Here is a 17,361-nt window from a genome sequence, read left to right as displayed (position 1 = left end):
CCTGTGCTGACTACCACTTTCAAAGCTCCCTTATTAGAAGGGCTTCCTTTCTTTGGAAGTGCTAATTTATTATGCACAGGTAATGCCCCAGGGTGCTCCCGTAATTGTTTTCTCTCCAAAACAGCCATTAATGTGAGAGGCCGTTGTCACTCAAATTCTGAGCTGTGAATCGTAACCTACACAGAGGAATCGCTTTGTTTTGAAAATCCTTGCTTCAGTGAGCCGCATTCATTAGAGAGGCTGCCATGCTTTTGAATACGGGCTCTAATGAAATACGACATGATCACAGTTATCTAGTCTCGCAAATATGTGTGCTGTCTCACACTCGCGTACACACTCTGCAATGCTCAGAACATCGTAAAGCATAAAAAATGACTGGACAAACACCTCCAAGATGTGGGGGAGGGGGGCGTATTTGAAAATGCCTCTAAAGCAACAATTAGCTCTGACTCAGAGTGAATGACATGACTTTTCAAAAGCTTTTAAAGCTTTGTCAAATAGATCATTAGATGTAGAATACAGGCCCATGGAAAGTATACTGCCACTGCATTGTGAAACAGCAGAAACCCACATAAAAAGAAAAATGGTACCTATAACAATATTCCACTGAACGTGTTTGTTTCAGTAGGGATGCACCTACTGTATATGGAACTTCTGATCTATTGTTGAGAACCAGTAATTAGCATCTTCTTGTCACAGAACTAATGCCAGTAATTGTTGCGCGGGGGGTGCATTTTAAAGCTGATTCACACTGTAATCCAAATATGAAGTACACTGCACATAAAACAGACAGCTGTAGTTTACAGTAGCATAAAAGGTTTTTGCCCCCTTACAGATTTCTTTTGTTTTTGCATTTTTGTCAGATTATTAAACAAACTTGCAGTCAGACAAATATAATCTGAGTCAATAATAAAATCACTTTTTAAATTATATTAATGATCTAGCCCATTGTGAAAAAGTGTTTCACACTTTTCGCACTCTCCCAAAATTAGTTATATTTGAATTTGGTACCTTTATTATTTTTCATTAATCACTGATAAAAATAAAATCGAAAAAGATTTCACATTTGGCATCCCAAACCGCACATAAGTACACTAAACATAGACAACCTGGATTTAAAATAGAGCAGTAAATGATTTAGTAACTAGGGGTGTCACGATCTCGATATTTTATCGAAATCGAATCGAAATGAGGTCATGGTCTCGAGTATCGAAGTCAAAAAGAGGATTGACGATCCCTCCCGCGCGCGCTACGCAAATGGCACAGCGCGCTACGCAAATGGCGCGGCACCAACACAGCGCATCCTATTCATTTAAATAGAGAGCCGCTGCATGAGCGCAGCCCCGCCCTCAGTTCTGCTGTGTGAGAGACAGCTGCCTTTCAACCACGGAGGAGAAACTGAAAACGGATTTATAGAAATATAGACAGGGCTCTCAAGTTTTGAGTGTCGGCGGGAGTGTGATCACTGTTTTTTATCTGTCCAACGGGGGAGGGGGGGCGGGGGTTGGGCGCGCAGGTTTTGTATCTGTATCTAACGGAGGGGTGGGTGCGCGCAGGTGAGAGCGTGTGAACTCGCTGAAATGCGTGTGTCAGTGTGACTTGAGAACACTGACTATAGATCACAGTGAGGTGGATTAAAAATCTTAAACTTATAATTGACTACACCTGTTGCTTTCCATTGAATTAAAAAAACATCTTTCTCTCAGATAAAGTAAACACAAGCGTGTTTCTGACTAAAATAAAAGCTTTTCAGGAGAGATAAAAGTTATGTGTAAATATTTATAAGACAATACCTGACAAAATCTGTTTTAATGACGTTAATAAACATCACTGTGACAGCGCTAGTCACAGTTTCACCACATCACTTATCTAACCAGCCTGTACTGATTTCTGCCCCACAATAATGCTTTCAATAACCTCTAATAGCCTTTAATAGTCTTCAGTAGCCTTTAAAAGACTTACCTGGCGGCCGTGTGTGTCCACTAAACTCCGTAGTTATAAACATCCTGAGGTTAGCAGCGCGCTAACTGACCTGTTTATAATGTAATCCGAGCAGTGACTCCGTGTCGGCTGTTCTAACCTGCTGCTGTTAGCTGCTTGGGCTGAAAGATGAACTGTAGTGAGCTGTATTATCCGGTTAGTGGGGTTAAAACCTTTATTTGTTTACAGAAACAGTAAAAACGGACTGGCTGAGCCCTGTAGCCCGTGGCTGGGCTGTACTGTAGTAGTGACTGAGTGAAGAGAGCGGGGCTTGTGCTGCTGCTGCTAGTGGTTTGATGAAGAACTGCAGCTTCATGTAATGAGCAGTTTCACCAGCCATCCACACACAGCTCTGATAAACTGCTTGTTTTAATTGTGCACACTGTTGCTACCAAAAAAAGTCACTAGATGGCATTACCATATATATCTTAATAAATAATAATAATAATATTTATAATATTTATAATAATAATAATAATAAATATATTATTTAAATTTTATGAGGCATAAAATAATAACAAGAAAAAAAAACAAGAAAATCGAGAATCGAATCGAATCGTGACCCTCAAATCGAAAATGAAATCGAATCGAGGATTTAGAGAATCGTGACACCCCTATTAGTAACAGAATTCAACATAACTTTTTTCTTTTGCGAAATTTTGATAAACAAAAAAAATGTTTTTGTCCTTTTCATCTTAAAATCTAACAACAAACAGTGATAATACAGTCGCAGGACAGTCTTTATTTCAGAAAAGAAAATAATATTTTTTATATTTATATGCATCACAATTTGGGTTGATTTTAACATAAAGAGAAACCCCTGAAGCTCACCATTGACCATTTGAGAGTAACTATGGTCAGCTGTAGCCTGAACTTTAGAAAGCTGGGCTAAAGTGCAATGTAGAGCTTGTGTTTACTGCCATTTACAGATTAAATGGAGTTTGAATTATATTCTACTGGTGATCAACTGTGCTTTTCTTTCCTCATTCTGCGGGTTGACTGTGACTATTCCCACCGCTTGACCACCTACACAGGTTTATTGGCAAATCTTTTTATGTGTGGGTGATTGAGATATGTTAAGTTACATGAAAACATGAAAATAATGAAAACACCCACAGCCACAAGTGAACACACTGCTGTCAGACTTTGCAAGGAGATATATATATATATATATATATATATATATATATATATATATATATATATATATATATATATATATTACATTAGACATTAGATATACATAGATTTACAGTGAGACAGTAGTAGTACATAAAAATGTAATATATATATATATATATATATATATATATATATGTATATATATATATATATATATACATATATATATATATATATATATATATTACATTTTTATGTACTACTACTGTCTCACTGTAAATAAATACTACCATTGGCCACTGATATTACTATGCACCCTTAATGCGTAGTGTTATTCTATATTCCTTTTACTTCTAAAAAAAAAACATAAAATTAAAGCCATAACCATTTTCTAACCAGAGAGCTAAGCTGCAAAAAGGAGTGAAGTGTGTAGAGAGAAACAAGATCACAGCTTACACATAGGATAGCAAATTAAAACCCAGCATCAGAGAGGAGCCCACTGTGCAGCCTCATTACTGACTATTACAATTAGCCCAGCGGTGCAGCGCTTAGTCTAATAAACAACCACCCCGCCACTTTCAGCTACTGCTTTAGATACTACAGTGTGTCTGTGGTTAGCTATGTTGCTCTCAGCCAAACTCTGTCTCTTCACTCTCTAGCTGCTTTCTCTTTCTTAAATTCAAGAGTGTACATTTCATATGCAATAGTTAATTCATTTAAATTAAATACATTTAAATCCTTACTAATGAACCTTTTTTGACCTGAACTGTACTACAGTAAATCAGTGTTTCTGAATGTACTGAAGCTGCAAAGCCACTATTTCTACCTACCATAATGTTTGCCCATGTGCTGCTGATTTGTCCCAGTCATGTACAAAACAGACAGATTAGCGCAATCTCGGCTGGCTAGCAGATGGTGTTCTGGTGCAAATGTAATCCCCCGCGAAAGGGGAAAAAAAGCTTTTTTTATTGGTTGTTGTGTTTTCTCCTTGAAATGGATTTGCCAACACATCTAATTGGACTTTTATTTACAAATGCTTTAAGCATATCAGATACCAAGCTTTTTTTAAATCATTTATACTGTCAGAAGCAGAAAGGCATGAATGGGCTGTCTTTCCCCAAAATATAGTGCATAAGAACGCACTTGTAATGATGAAAATAAAACTCTGAATGAACTTTTTTCAGGTGTTTGTTTCTAGGCTTTTTACAATTAAACATTTTAAAATACCAATCAAAGTGGGTTTTAATCTATCGATATCCACATATTACTTCTCACAAAGTGCTATTAAGCTGTTGAGTTTCAGCCCTTTTCATGTCTTTAAAATTACATTAAAACACACTAGAGATTTTTTTCTTACATTTCTCTATGCAGGGGATGTGTACTTTATAGCACACATGTCTACTTATGTTGTAAATACATAGTGCACTGCTACCTTTGATTAAATAAATCAACCATACAACACTGCAGTATTGTATGTGACCACTCTTTATCAATTCTGTTACAGCTCAAATGGGGTCTGATTTGTTTAGTAATACCAAACCATAGAGCTCCCTCCATCATGCTTCACAGTTGGGATGAGATTTTCTCTATTTCTAGTCAGTTTGTCTAGCCACGGATTTTTCTACACCTAGGTCTAAAGCAATTCGCCACTTTTGAGGTGTCATGAAAATTGTTTGCATCAAGTTCACTTTAGTAGTCAGTGAGGAAACACCAGGGACTGGTGACAACTGCAATCAAGCTTTACCGATAACTGGCAATGAGTTTTTCACATCTCTTAGGAGGAATTCTTTCGAGAATTGTTTCATTTCAGACACTTTTTAGGGTTTTCGAGCATGAACGGCCTATTTAAGATCATGCCACAGCCTCTTAAGCAGACTTTGACTTAGTATGATGTTCTTTTTTCTGAAATTATGTATATAACAGGACACACACTGCCCAACAAGTTCCATCAGTTGTCTCATCATTCCACAGAATATAAGTCCTGGTGATCATCAAGGTGTTTGTTGGCAAATGTGAGATGGGCCTTTGTGTTGTTTTTGGTCTGCAGTGGTTTTTATCTTGAAATTTTCTCAATCATTTATTGCCCTGTCTCTTTCTTATACTTTTATATTTATTCAGGTTATCTTTATCTGATATTAAAGTTACTATATCAAAAAAACAAAATAAGTCTGTAAGAGGGCAAGTAGTTATGTTTATGTTTGTAGCTGCATGAGGTGGCGCGCTATACTGTTGTTATGTCTTTAATATTTCCCAGCAGTTCCTATGCATGGTTTTGTGTCAGCATCTGCATTGTCTACACAATAACACACACACACACACAAACGCACACACATTTTATCTTTGTAGAGGATGAGGAAAGGCCGTTAGCTTGCTGTCAGCTTGGCGCCAGCTCCTCTGGGCTGCTGCTGCAGGGTCATACAGACTGACCCTGTCACAGCCAGCCTGTCCCGCCATCCCGCTTGCAGGATGCTATGCTGAAATGTAGTGGTACTCGGACAAGTGAGTGCACTGGATAAACAGTCAGTACTGAGTGGATGAGCTGGTGGTAGTTAAACAGACAGAACATTGTTGTTGGTTCAGATTGTCGTCCCTTCTCTCCTTTTCCCCCCCTTTCTTTCTGTACAATAAGGTATCAGTCAGATACTGTTTCTTAGTAGTTCTGCAACTAATGATTATTTTGGTAGTCGATTAATCTGATTATTATTATTTATTTATTTTATCAGTCGAATAGTCAACGATTATGTCTGCCACATCCTTCATCTCTAAAAACGATAGAAACAACTAAACATGAGATTTATTTTAATCTGTTGTGTTTGGGCACTCGAAATGAACCATTTACCCACCTCCCATTGAGCTTCTGTCCCCAGCACTGTGTATTGCGGTACTGTTACAAATGAACGATTAGTTCAATTTAAATAATTGACATTTCCGATTATATTGACTTATCATTCCAGCCCTATTTCTTAGTGACATTGATTATAGGAAGGATCTGTTTTCTAAACCACTCTAAAATAATTTGCCTTAAAATGGTGCATAATCCTAAAAAAGAAAATTGGTGTGGACAACATCCAATATGATTAACAGTACTGAATCAGCACATAGTATCATCCGAATTGAGATCATATACAAGATTTGGTACAAAGAGAAAAAAGTTTGACAGGTGTATCCCTAAACCAAGCACTCCAATGGAAATCCCAAACATTAGGATTAGTCTGGCTGCCTCCTACGTTATGTGCTCCTGTGAAAACCAACTCAGAGCTAACCAAAAATAACACTGACTAAAGGAAGGAAGCCCTTGTGCTCTGTTGCTCCTTGCGGGAAGGAATGTTAACAAAAAGTTTCCGTTTGATATTCTAATGCTTTCGGAAATGTAAGCCTATACCTCCTCAGTAGGCTCTCTGCTAAATCGAGTTTGGGTTTTGGCTCAAAGACACGCTCCTAAAAATAGAATATGTGAACCTAGAAAAATATTTTGCATCATTATTGGGTTTGCCAGTTAAGTTTAAAATTAGATATTTTGGGGCTCTGAGTGGTCTAGCGGACTAAGGCAAAGGCTGCCACTTTGATCGGGAGATCGCTGGTTTAAATCCTGTTCATGCAACTTACCATCAGCTGCCAGAGCCCTGAAAGAGCACATTTGGCCTCTCCAGGCTCTCTCTAGGTGGGTAGATTGCACTCTTTCCCACATCCCTCCAAAGCGTGATGTCACTCAGCAAAGGGTGTCTGTGAGCTGATGTATCGGAACCGATACATTGCTGCGCTTTCCCCTGAGTGTGCTGTGATGCTACTTAGCAATGCTGCATCAGCAGCAGTTTGAAAAGAGGCGGAGTCTGACTTCACATGTATCGGAGGAGGCATGTGCTAGTCTTTACCCTCCTGGTGTTGGGGCATTACTAGTAATAGGGGGAGTCCTAATAGGTGGGTTGGGTAATTGGCCTTGTAAATTGGGGAGAAAATGGGATAAAAATTAGAAGATTTTAGAAAAGGTTTTGTCCTCAATCATGCTTTTTGCAGGTATTTGTTTTTTTACATGCTATTGATTGGTCCATACACCTGACTTATTCATTTTTCACTAATATTTTGTCCTTAACTATTATTAGTTATCAGAGCCCTCACACCACACTGTATTAAACATCACACAATTTTGGAGTCCCAACCAACAATTTTAAAACTCTTGTAAGAGATTCTAACAAACTGCTGCATTGCTCAAAATAAAAATGTACGCACCTCATATATTTGTGTATTGAAAAAACTTTTAATCTAGGCAGTAAGAATGAATGTACTCTAAAAACAGTTATGTTAGAATAAAATGCAAGTAATAATTAAAAAGGCTTAAATGTAATGCTGGTGGGTTTGATGCTACGGGTAAATCTGGTGCCAAACCTATATACTTCTAGCTCAAAATATATTAAATATTAATGGCAAAAACTGAAACACTTGATTTGTTTTAGCGCACCAATGTTTATTTGTATTTGTTCATATCATGCGTGTATGCAACAGAATCAAATTGTTGGCCAGCCGAATGCATCCATAGCGCTTCTATCTTGCCCTCTTCAGAAAAACTGAAACATGACTGAGCAAATAGGTAAAGCAGGAGCTGCACAGAGGTGGTGGTATTGAGAGTTCCAGCTTCTCTCCTCTCCTAACTGATCCTTTCTCCATTGTGTTCTCTATAATGGCCCTGCTCTATTGTTCTTCTCTTGATGCAGTGCACTGTATAACTACGCTGCTGTTGGACAATGCTACAGCGGTGTATGAAGCTAATCTGATCTCCATAGCCACAATTCTGAAGGGCTTGCAAGGCTCACAAGAGCAAAGCTCTAGAGGAAAGAGCATAAGTCACTTTTTCCCCCGATGGGAACACCATACTGAGAAGCTGCATCAGCTTTTTCCTTGGATCTGAGGCGAGGGCCTAATCTTACAGCCTTCCATCTTAACCCTTGGCTTTGCTATGGATAATCTGTATCTTCCTAACAAAGCCACTAAGACTACACTGGGGCCTCTATGTGTATCTGTAGTTTTTAAAAGCCTTCAGCTGTCACAGGTCTTTTCATTCCTGCTCATTCTTTTTTTATTAACATCAGTCATCTTATTGTTTTTCTTTTTCTGTATCTTTAGCTTTTATTTCTAAGATTCAAGAACATAACAGAGCACTGTCGACTACCGACTGTACTAGTCTCTTGATGGCCACCCACAGAGTTCACTGAAAGATCAGAATAAAGAAATACTGTAAGCAGTGCTGGAGTGAGGTTTTTACTTTACATCTAGCCTTTTCATTCATGTAATTCCTGTATCCTCTTACTGTAAATCTTCTCTAAGTCCTATAGACTTTAGAGGAAGAGTGATTAGCTGGAGCGCATTAGCGTTAGCACAGTGTCAACTAATGCACCGACTAAGTTAATACCCTACTGTAAGTCAATTGCACGACAGTGTCAGCCGCTGTGTGATACACGTATTACTCTTTATAATTATGACTACAGAAATGCTGGTGGTTTCTGTATGAGCAATCTCATGTGTCCCTTGAGATTGTTCACACAAGGATCTGACCACATTACATAGCTGACCTGAGGGTCATATGGGCTGATGGCATCTGCTTTGTTGTTACCTGATCAGCTGTTGACACCAGGTCACTCTGATAATGCAGCCAAGGACGCTCATCACACTGAGTTCTTTGTGTTTGTGGCTTCCATTTCCAGGCAATACTGGCAACTCAATTCAATCAGCGTATCTTTCAGAGGGTATACTGCAAACACAAGACACATTTTCCTATCCTAGTAAATTAAAAGATCACAGACACAGGAAAATGATAAATGTATCAGCTACATCAGTTTTAATGCACTGATACCTTTATTAGAGGTGGGACCAAATATTGATAATGTGATATATTGTGATACATTAAGATGTTAAGATTTTTTTTTTTACTGTCAGACAAAAAATCTTGTATCTTCAATTTGCCAGCTTTACAGGAGACAGAAAAAAACTTCTGAATTTCAGTGGAAGACAATGTAATGTATTTTATTCCAAGTCATTTCTATCAGTTCATTCATCATTAACTTCTGATACAATATAAGAACAACAGCCAAATTTACATTATGTCAAAATGTGAAAAACAGCAAAGTCTTAAAGTAATATTAGGTCATTCATTATGACATTATCACACAATATAAGAGATAGCTGATGGTTTCAAAATCCGTCAAATAAATTAAAACAACAAAAAAATGTGATAGAATCTTTTTTGAGGTGTTGATGTCATTCAGTGTTAGCCATCTTCACCAATACCTGTTGTTTAGTGATTAACAGTATAATTAAACTAATTTCAGAATCACTGTTGTTTAGTGATTAACAGTATAATTCAAACTGATTTCAGAATGGTTGCTGTAAACAACCTCCATGTAAACTACCTCTTCATAACTGAAGTGCATTGTGGATGTCATAGTCTTTACTCTCGCTCTGTTGACATTGAAATGTGATTGTAAAATCAATCTATCACTGTGCCACCGTTCTCTGCCTCTCCGTTTCTGATGATGTGGATGAGTAAGCAGTGCTGGGTTCCTCTTCAGCCTGGGCTGATGGAGAGGGTGGAACGTAGGCTTGAGAGTGAGTGGTGTGATAATTGAGGGAGTGATGCATATGCAGTAGCATGTATCGCACTTACACACGAATATGCTCATCTGCCCGGAGCAGAGCGGGTGGCAGCCTGTGTCACATTCTCCTCTCTTTCATCTCTGCTAACAGATTTCCAGAGTTTCACACTCACTGACCAGACTGGCTTGTTATGGATACTCGCTAATCTTTGTCTAAAACTGGTGAATTCACAGGACTACACTACTCAAACACTACTACTGACAGTAAACAGCATGTCTTTAAATTAATTGTTTTGTTTCTTCAATATTCAGTACAGCATTTTTACACCAATAGTTGCCAAAGCTGATGCCCATTAAAACCAAAATTGTGTAAAGTCGCTGTATCAACTGCTAGTGTAGTGTAGTGTATGACACCATTGCTCCCTATTGAGTAGGACTGTGTATTGCCATGAACCTGCTAGTATGATATATCTATAACAATGCCGGGTTTAAGATGTTTTATATATATATAGATATACAGTATGTTGTGATACAGTAAGTAATACAATATGTTATTTTATTTTATCACTTAGTATTAAACCACATACACAACATGTAGTTTTTATGCAAACAGAATAATGGGATCTGAAGATGCTGTTAACAATATTTGCTTGTAAACTATGAATTAAAAATCTATATTTTTGAGACTATATAGAGAATACATGGGTCATTCCACTGAATGGGTGCCATTTGATCGTTGTAACTTATCCAAATTAAACTAAATTATATATCTTTTTTCAACTCTGAGTCTAATAACACATATATTTAACTATTCAAAACATGTACTGGTCAATCCCAGGCAGCTTTACTTAATTTTTTACAAGGTCTCTAAGCCAAAGATTACCAAAACTCATGTGACATTTAAAAAGTCCTCTATTTTTTTTTATTTCCCACAGGAAAGTTGGTATTTTAAAGAAATGGTTGACTGCATGTTCAAATAATTGATATTTATGACAAAAACTATATATCACTATATATGCATGCACATTGTATTTTTCTAAAATATTCAAAGCCATATTTATCTTTTTATGAAGACCCAAACCTGAAATTGATAAAATGTATTATCGTGCAATTTATTAGACAAATGGATAAATGATGAACCAAACCGAATTGGAAAAAGTTGGTTTATATTTTTACTGAAATTCACATCAATAAATCAATAAACCAGGGGACTGTACTCACTCCTGTTACTGACATTCACTCCTGTTACTGGCACTCACTCCTGTTACTGGCACTCACTCTTATTAAGTCATGGCCACACCTTAGAATTTCATTCCCACATGTTAGTAAGTTGTGGTCATGCATTTGTTTTTAATGTGATGTCACCTTAGGGGCTTCGTAGTTCAGTTTAAAGTGAAAATCAATTAAAGTATTTAAATGTTTGGGCTGTTTCTAGCTTATGACGTCCAACGCCTGGGACGTCCTTTCTGGCTACGTCTCCTTCAGGCAGGGGTTGCCCGAGCTCAGCGTGAGATGTGGTTGGTTAACCAGTGGCACCCTCTAATTCTCTCCACTGGAGCCCTGTACCTCTCAGCAACTCTGGATTTAAAAATAGCATCCCAGTGGTGCTCCTCTACCCAGTGTATGTAGGGCAGTGGAGAGCTAGAGGAGCAGACTGGCTGCTGGAGTGGAGTGGTGTTTTGCAGCAATCCTCATACAGAGCAAACCCTGGCCTCCAGTGACAAATCATTACTGTGCAAAGCCACCGATCATACAACAGACCTTGTTTTCTGTAGCAGCACATGGGTTTTAATGCACACTCATCACCTCATTTCTGTCCTTCTTCTGCTCTGATTTTCGGTCAATGCTTTTCACATACTCAGACAACACAGACACAGTGTTGTCATTGAATACAGATCTGTAACAACATATTTAAAACTAAATCTGTATCAAATTACTAGCATTCCTGAAGAGAATCCTGAAGCAAAATATAAACAGCTAAACATATTTCTTACATATTTAATATTCTTGTAAATATTGTAAATATACATACTGTTATTTATGACACTTGTACGCCTCGTTGTTTTGGACATAGGTATGCCATGTAATATTATGTTAAAAACGCAAGTAAATAAATAAATATATATATATAAGCTATGACTTAAAATTGTGTAATAACCAAACATTTGGTTTGTTGACTGAGGGAAACACTATGCCATAGAGGGTTAATTGATTTCTCAGTGCTGTGTAATATACCAGTATTTAAAGAACAAACTCTAACAAAGCAAAAAATAATAATCAGCCACATGGATATTACACCAACACTAACTAACAGGTGAAGGGTGTCAGTGTATATATTTCTTAATGATGATTATAGAAAACACTGCCTTCACTTAGATCTTTTTCAGATTTATTGTCTGAGCTCCAGAATGCCTGTCCTATTGCCTTTAGAGAAAAGTAAATTCTCATGGTTTCCATGCTGCAGTAATTGCCACTGTGGCTGTTGGAGTGTGTTATTTAGACATATGTGGGCAGATGAGCTGATGTCTCAGCAGATCTGCTTGTCATTGGCAGTGTCAGAAACTCAGTGCAGAGCTGCAAAAAAGGAGGAATAAAGCTCTTGATGGATAAGCCTACATCTAGACCTAATGTCCTGTGTGGGTCTGTGTTTGTGTTTGTTATATACATATATTATGTCCACTTAATGTTCCCCGAATTTTGAGAAGGTATTTTAGACCATTGTTCAGTGCAGATGTGTTTTATTTCAATACTTCCAGAATGCACAGCCCCTTGAACTCATGTCACAGCATCTCAATGGAGTTTAGGTCAGAAATCTGATTTGGATATACCAAAGACTTGTTGTGACGTTTTGTAAAGCAGTGGCTTCTTTTGTGTTGTCAATTTAAAAATATATATATATATATTTTTTAAATATAATTATCATATCAAGACAGGGGTTAGCTTACTTTTTCTAGCCTGCAATGTGGATGTTTACTCTCACTTTGTGCAAAAACTGCTATTTTTCTATTTTTTTTATTCTGATAACAGTTTTATCACATAATTTATAAGCGTTCATTGTTCTATATACAGTATATACACCTATGTATACTATATATGTGTATGTGTGTGAGATGAGGGGGCGGGGGGTGTTGTGTGATGGGTGGTTGTGTGTCTTTGTTGTGGCACTGAGCTAGCACTTTGTCCAGCCCTTGTATGACACCACTGCAGTCAACCTGCAGACAAACGTGAGCAGGGGGAAAACGTGCATCTGCCAGAAATAGCCACGCCATCAGAGAGAGGGAGAGACAGAGAGAGAGAGACAGACAGAAATCTGATGAAGTGAGGAGAACGAACAGGAAGAGGGCGAGGGTGCCGTCACTGACTGCTGCCAAGAGCTGTCACTGCCACGCCCCGGCTAAAGCACACTGGAGTGCACAGCGGCCACCTGAAGCTCAAGCACACACCCGCACACATGCGCGCACACACACACAAAATCTGTCTCTGTCTCACACACAGACTCACACATACAGGTCAAACTCACTAGCGTGTGCTCAAGGGCACTTTCAGTATGGGGCTTTGTGAAGCAGATGAGAAATGTGTTATCTATACGCGGTCACCAGTAGAGGTCAAAGTGCCGAGTCTGTGCCCGGGATGATGCATTGGCAAAATCAATGACCAAATAGCCCCCAGGATCATGTTACTCCCACAGGGAACAGAAGCCTAAGTGTTTCAGTAAGTGCTGCGGTATGGCCTCTATAGAAACTGTACTGTGATCTGTGATGGTAGCATAATGTCAGACCTATGGATTACGTCTTTTAGCAGAGTATTAGTTATGGACATTTTCAAAATTGATCAGTTTTTAAGCAGTCATTACATTAGTATTTAAAGTTTGTCACTTTAATTTACCACCAATTTTATGTAAATACAAAATGATTTTTAGATGTTACAGCAGTTGACTATATGTAATATGTAATATGTTTGATAACATTTTAAAAAACATTCAAATTAGTGATCAACTCATAAAATTTAATTACTATTTAAATGGCTTGTCTTTGTTCAAGCAAAACTAAGTTTCTGGATGTATCCACCCAGAAGAGAAACTGGGATGGGAGTGGGCGTGGCTTTTGATATGCACACACCCACAAGCTAAAAAACATGTTCGGTTGGAAATTCTCCAGCCTAAGTTTTTTTTTTTTTGAAACCCAGTAATGGTTAAATACATACCCATAAATAATTGACAGAAAACATGTTGGTCAGGACAGAATTTGTTGTAGCAGTATTGCGGCAAGTTATTTTATTTTATGTCTAAATTAGGCCTGCCATAATAAATGGTCTTAATGGACAATATACTATATAGTCCCAGTAATTATTAGGAGAAACAATTTTATCATAGTTTTAGTTTAAATATGAGCTAAAAATATTTGTGTATGGTGTGAAAGACAACAGATAAAACTGTAAAACTGTGTTCTACGTTAGTATGATTAAGCTTTTTGATTCAATATGTGTTTTTACCTGTAGCATCTATTTGTTGCAGACTGTAATGACGTAGGGTGCACCATATCACACCTATTCACCTATTACCATAATAAGACTTACCTGTGTCCAGTCCTCTCCTTAAGGAGACAAAGTCTACTAATACTACTGGTTGCTCATAGTTTTTACTTACCTGGAAAAGTCCATCCTTGTAAAAGAGAAGGGGGATTTAAACCGGTAAAAAAGAGAGAAGTAATATTAATGTGTATATGTGTATACACATAAATATATGTATTTTAATTATAACCTGCATGTGATTCAGAAAGTTGCACCTGTGAATATGTGATATTTGTATTATTGTTCCATATTTTTTTGGACTATAAGGCGCACGTCAAATCCTTTTATTTTCCCAAAAATCATCAGTGCGCCTTATGTATGAATTTTACCAGTCAGGTTGTAAGGAGCAGTAAAGCCACTCTGCTGAAGTACAGCATTATACAGGAGTTTCAGTTTAGTTCTCCAACAATATTAGCTTTAGCTGCTAAACTCACAAAGCGCTAGCTCTGTGCCTGCTAAGAGGTGAGTAGTATTGGCCTGTAGCCTGCTGCTAACCCGGGCTAGCAGCATTAGCAGCTAACACACAGTGCTAGCTCTTTTGCTCTTCAGAGGTGAGTATATCAGACTGTAGTCTGCGTGTTCACTGTGGTAAAACAACCTATGTGGGATGAACCACTAGCTTATATCGCCCTGGCTTACCGGAACACTCAGGGTTCCTCAATGTAGCCCTGTCAGGCAGCATTAGCAGATAACTGATAAACTGGAAATCTAAGCTTACTGTAAATAAATGGAAGTGCTTTACTCACCCAAATAAACAGTTTTCTGCAGAGAAATCTGTGTAGAATAACACCCAGTGCTCCTTTGACTTGTCTGACTAGTCTGAAATGTTTTTTTTTTTTTTTTTTTTTTAAGAATTCATATTTTGTTCACTTAACTTAGCTTAGCTTTACAGGTCTCACCGCTGAATTTAGAAAGAAAATATGGCAACACCCCTGTTCCTACTACTAGTTATTAGTGTTGCACCCTTATAATCCGCTGCGCCTTATAGTGCGAAAAATAAGGTAAATGTAATTTTTTATGTGTAGTGATCTGTATCAGCCCCATTGCTTTACCCATGTCAGGGCATTGGTATGCATATCCTTACTGTTCGCCCATGCAAAGCAAATGTAGGTTTTAGCCAATAAAAGGCATTAAAAGCACAATAATCAATTTACAAATGTCATAAATTTAAATATGGTGTGGGTATGGTGTCGCTGCATGTCCTCCGCAGTGGATGTGTGTGTTCTGATGCCCGTGTGTGTGGGTTTCTGTGTGGGATCTGCTTGGAACAATACTTGTCTGTCTTCCCACAGCTTCACACAGTCTGTGTTAGCGCTGCATGAATAAGCAGGTCCCCTTCTCTCTATACCATCTTTCAGTTCCTGTTTCCCACACTGACACATTCATATGTGACAACTTACATTAAAAATAAAAAAAAGGCCAAAAATGCAAATATTGCATTTTTTCTTTCAAAAATAAGACTGTGGACACAACAATAGCTTTTAATTTGTATTCTTGTCATTCTTATTGAGAGCCCTGTACGTAACTAGAAAATTGTCAGAAAAGTTTAGATGCAGCTTTTATGTTTAAAAATAAACTTTTTTTTTCACCTTTCACAGATAAACTGGATACAGACTTTCTGAAGAAGAACCTCGGTGACATGGGTGACCCATACACATCCCTCCTGTCCAGTCAGAGTTACTCCTCCCAGCAGGACACCTCCTACTTCTCAGGATACCTAGGCAGAGGGGAGCAGAAGCAACCAATGGGTGTAGATGACTTCCTCAGTCTGGAGTCCCAGTCTGCCATGTTCAGCTCAGACTCGGGCATTGAGATGACCCCGAGCACCGAGCTGGGCTACAGTTCTCACAAGCCTTCTGATTCCACCTGCAGCTACATGGACATCAGTAGCAGGGAGAAGCCCCAGCAGCCTGAGGAAGAATGGGGGATAAGAAACGTCTCACAACGTTCCCCACTGACCAGCCTGGGGGGAGAGTTCTACCTGGAGAAGAGCCCTTCCCCAGTTGAGGTGGAGACTCTGGGTCCTGCAGCAGCACTGGATTCACAGACCTTCCCCTTTGTTGAGGAGCCTTCAGATGATGAGCTGAGCGACTATCAGCCCTACCGTTCTCCAGGGGCTGAAGGCAACGCTAGCCCCGTCAAGATCACGTTGACTGAGATGCCACCATCTTCGACCTCGCCCACTCAGCACACCCCTCCGGTCACAGTGTCAGAGAAAGAGAGCATCCTGAGCCTGGGGCTGCAGGGAGTGCCCACCGTCACACTGTCTGAGCCAGAGGATGAAAGTCCTGGCTCCTCCACACCACCTCTCACAGGTGAGCACAAAGAGCCCATCAAATGCCCACTTCCAATTTTTAGGAACTCTTAACTCTATTGAAAAAAACTGTTTTTTTTTTTTTACCTTATTCAGTTAAACATTTAAAGTTACAAACCGTTTCATGCATTGGAAAGTTTTTTTTTAAAAACAGACAAATTCAGTCTAAAATGAAGCACAAAAATACTTAAATTATCTTATGCAAAGACTACTGTCACTTCGATGCCTTTTGCATATGCTCATATTTGTAAAATATGTTTAAAGTTATCTATCATGTCCTTGAGAGCATGGAGGCTAAAGCATAAGTGGGCTTGGGGTGTAGTGAAACATAACAAATGCAAACTTTTGTTGAATAGCACACCTCCATTCACTACCAGCATTTCAAAAACACAGCGCTTTTAGCCGATGTTCCCAACAGTCTTAAAATGCTAGTGATAGGGGCATAGCATTGCCCATGCAAAGAAATCACTATTTTTAAACCATTTTGTGAGTTATAAGTCGAAAGTACCTTCACACTTCATTGATAGAAGGGCCCTGATAAGGGAACAGATTGACATGGAAATCAAATATAATTAATTTTATATTATTCCCACATATTCGTTTGTGCTCTTCAATCAACTTATTGTGACTTTATTTTAAGATGGCACACCCAGAGAACTACCTCAAGATACTGAGGTCTGTACACTTTTAAAGTTCTCAGTTACTCATTTTAAATACTAGGGCCCTCGGAATTCTACCAGTGAAGTGTGGATCTACTTTGATAGGTCTGTTAGCTGATGTATCAGAACCCAG

General features: G+C 38.4%; 1 protein-coding gene across 2 annotated transcripts in view; it reads left to right on the top strand.

The window, feature by feature from the left end:
• The window catches only part of rtn1b (reticulon 1b), a 65,965-nt gene that overhangs the window by 13,179 nt on the left and 35,425 nt on the right, over nucleotides 1–17,361 (top strand). For both annotated transcript variants that reach the window (XM_007256671.4, XM_022663950.2), the window contains exon 2: nucleotides 15,854–16,570. In XM_007256671.4, coding sequence (XP_007256733.3) covers nucleotides 15,854–16,570 — 717 coding nt within the window. The remainder of the gene's footprint in view (nucleotides 1–15,853; nucleotides 16,571–17,361) is intronic.

Source organism: Astyanax mexicanus, chromosome 1, assembly GCF_023375975.1.
Source record: "Astyanax mexicanus isolate ESR-SI-001 chromosome 1, AstMex3_surface, whole genome shotgun sequence".
NCBI classification, from domain to species: Eukaryota; Metazoa; Chordata; class Actinopteri; order Characiformes; family Acestrorhamphidae; genus Astyanax; species Astyanax mexicanus.
The sequence above is the reverse complement of the archived record's forward strand: the minus strand, read 5'-3'. Positions and strand labels throughout refer to the sequence as shown.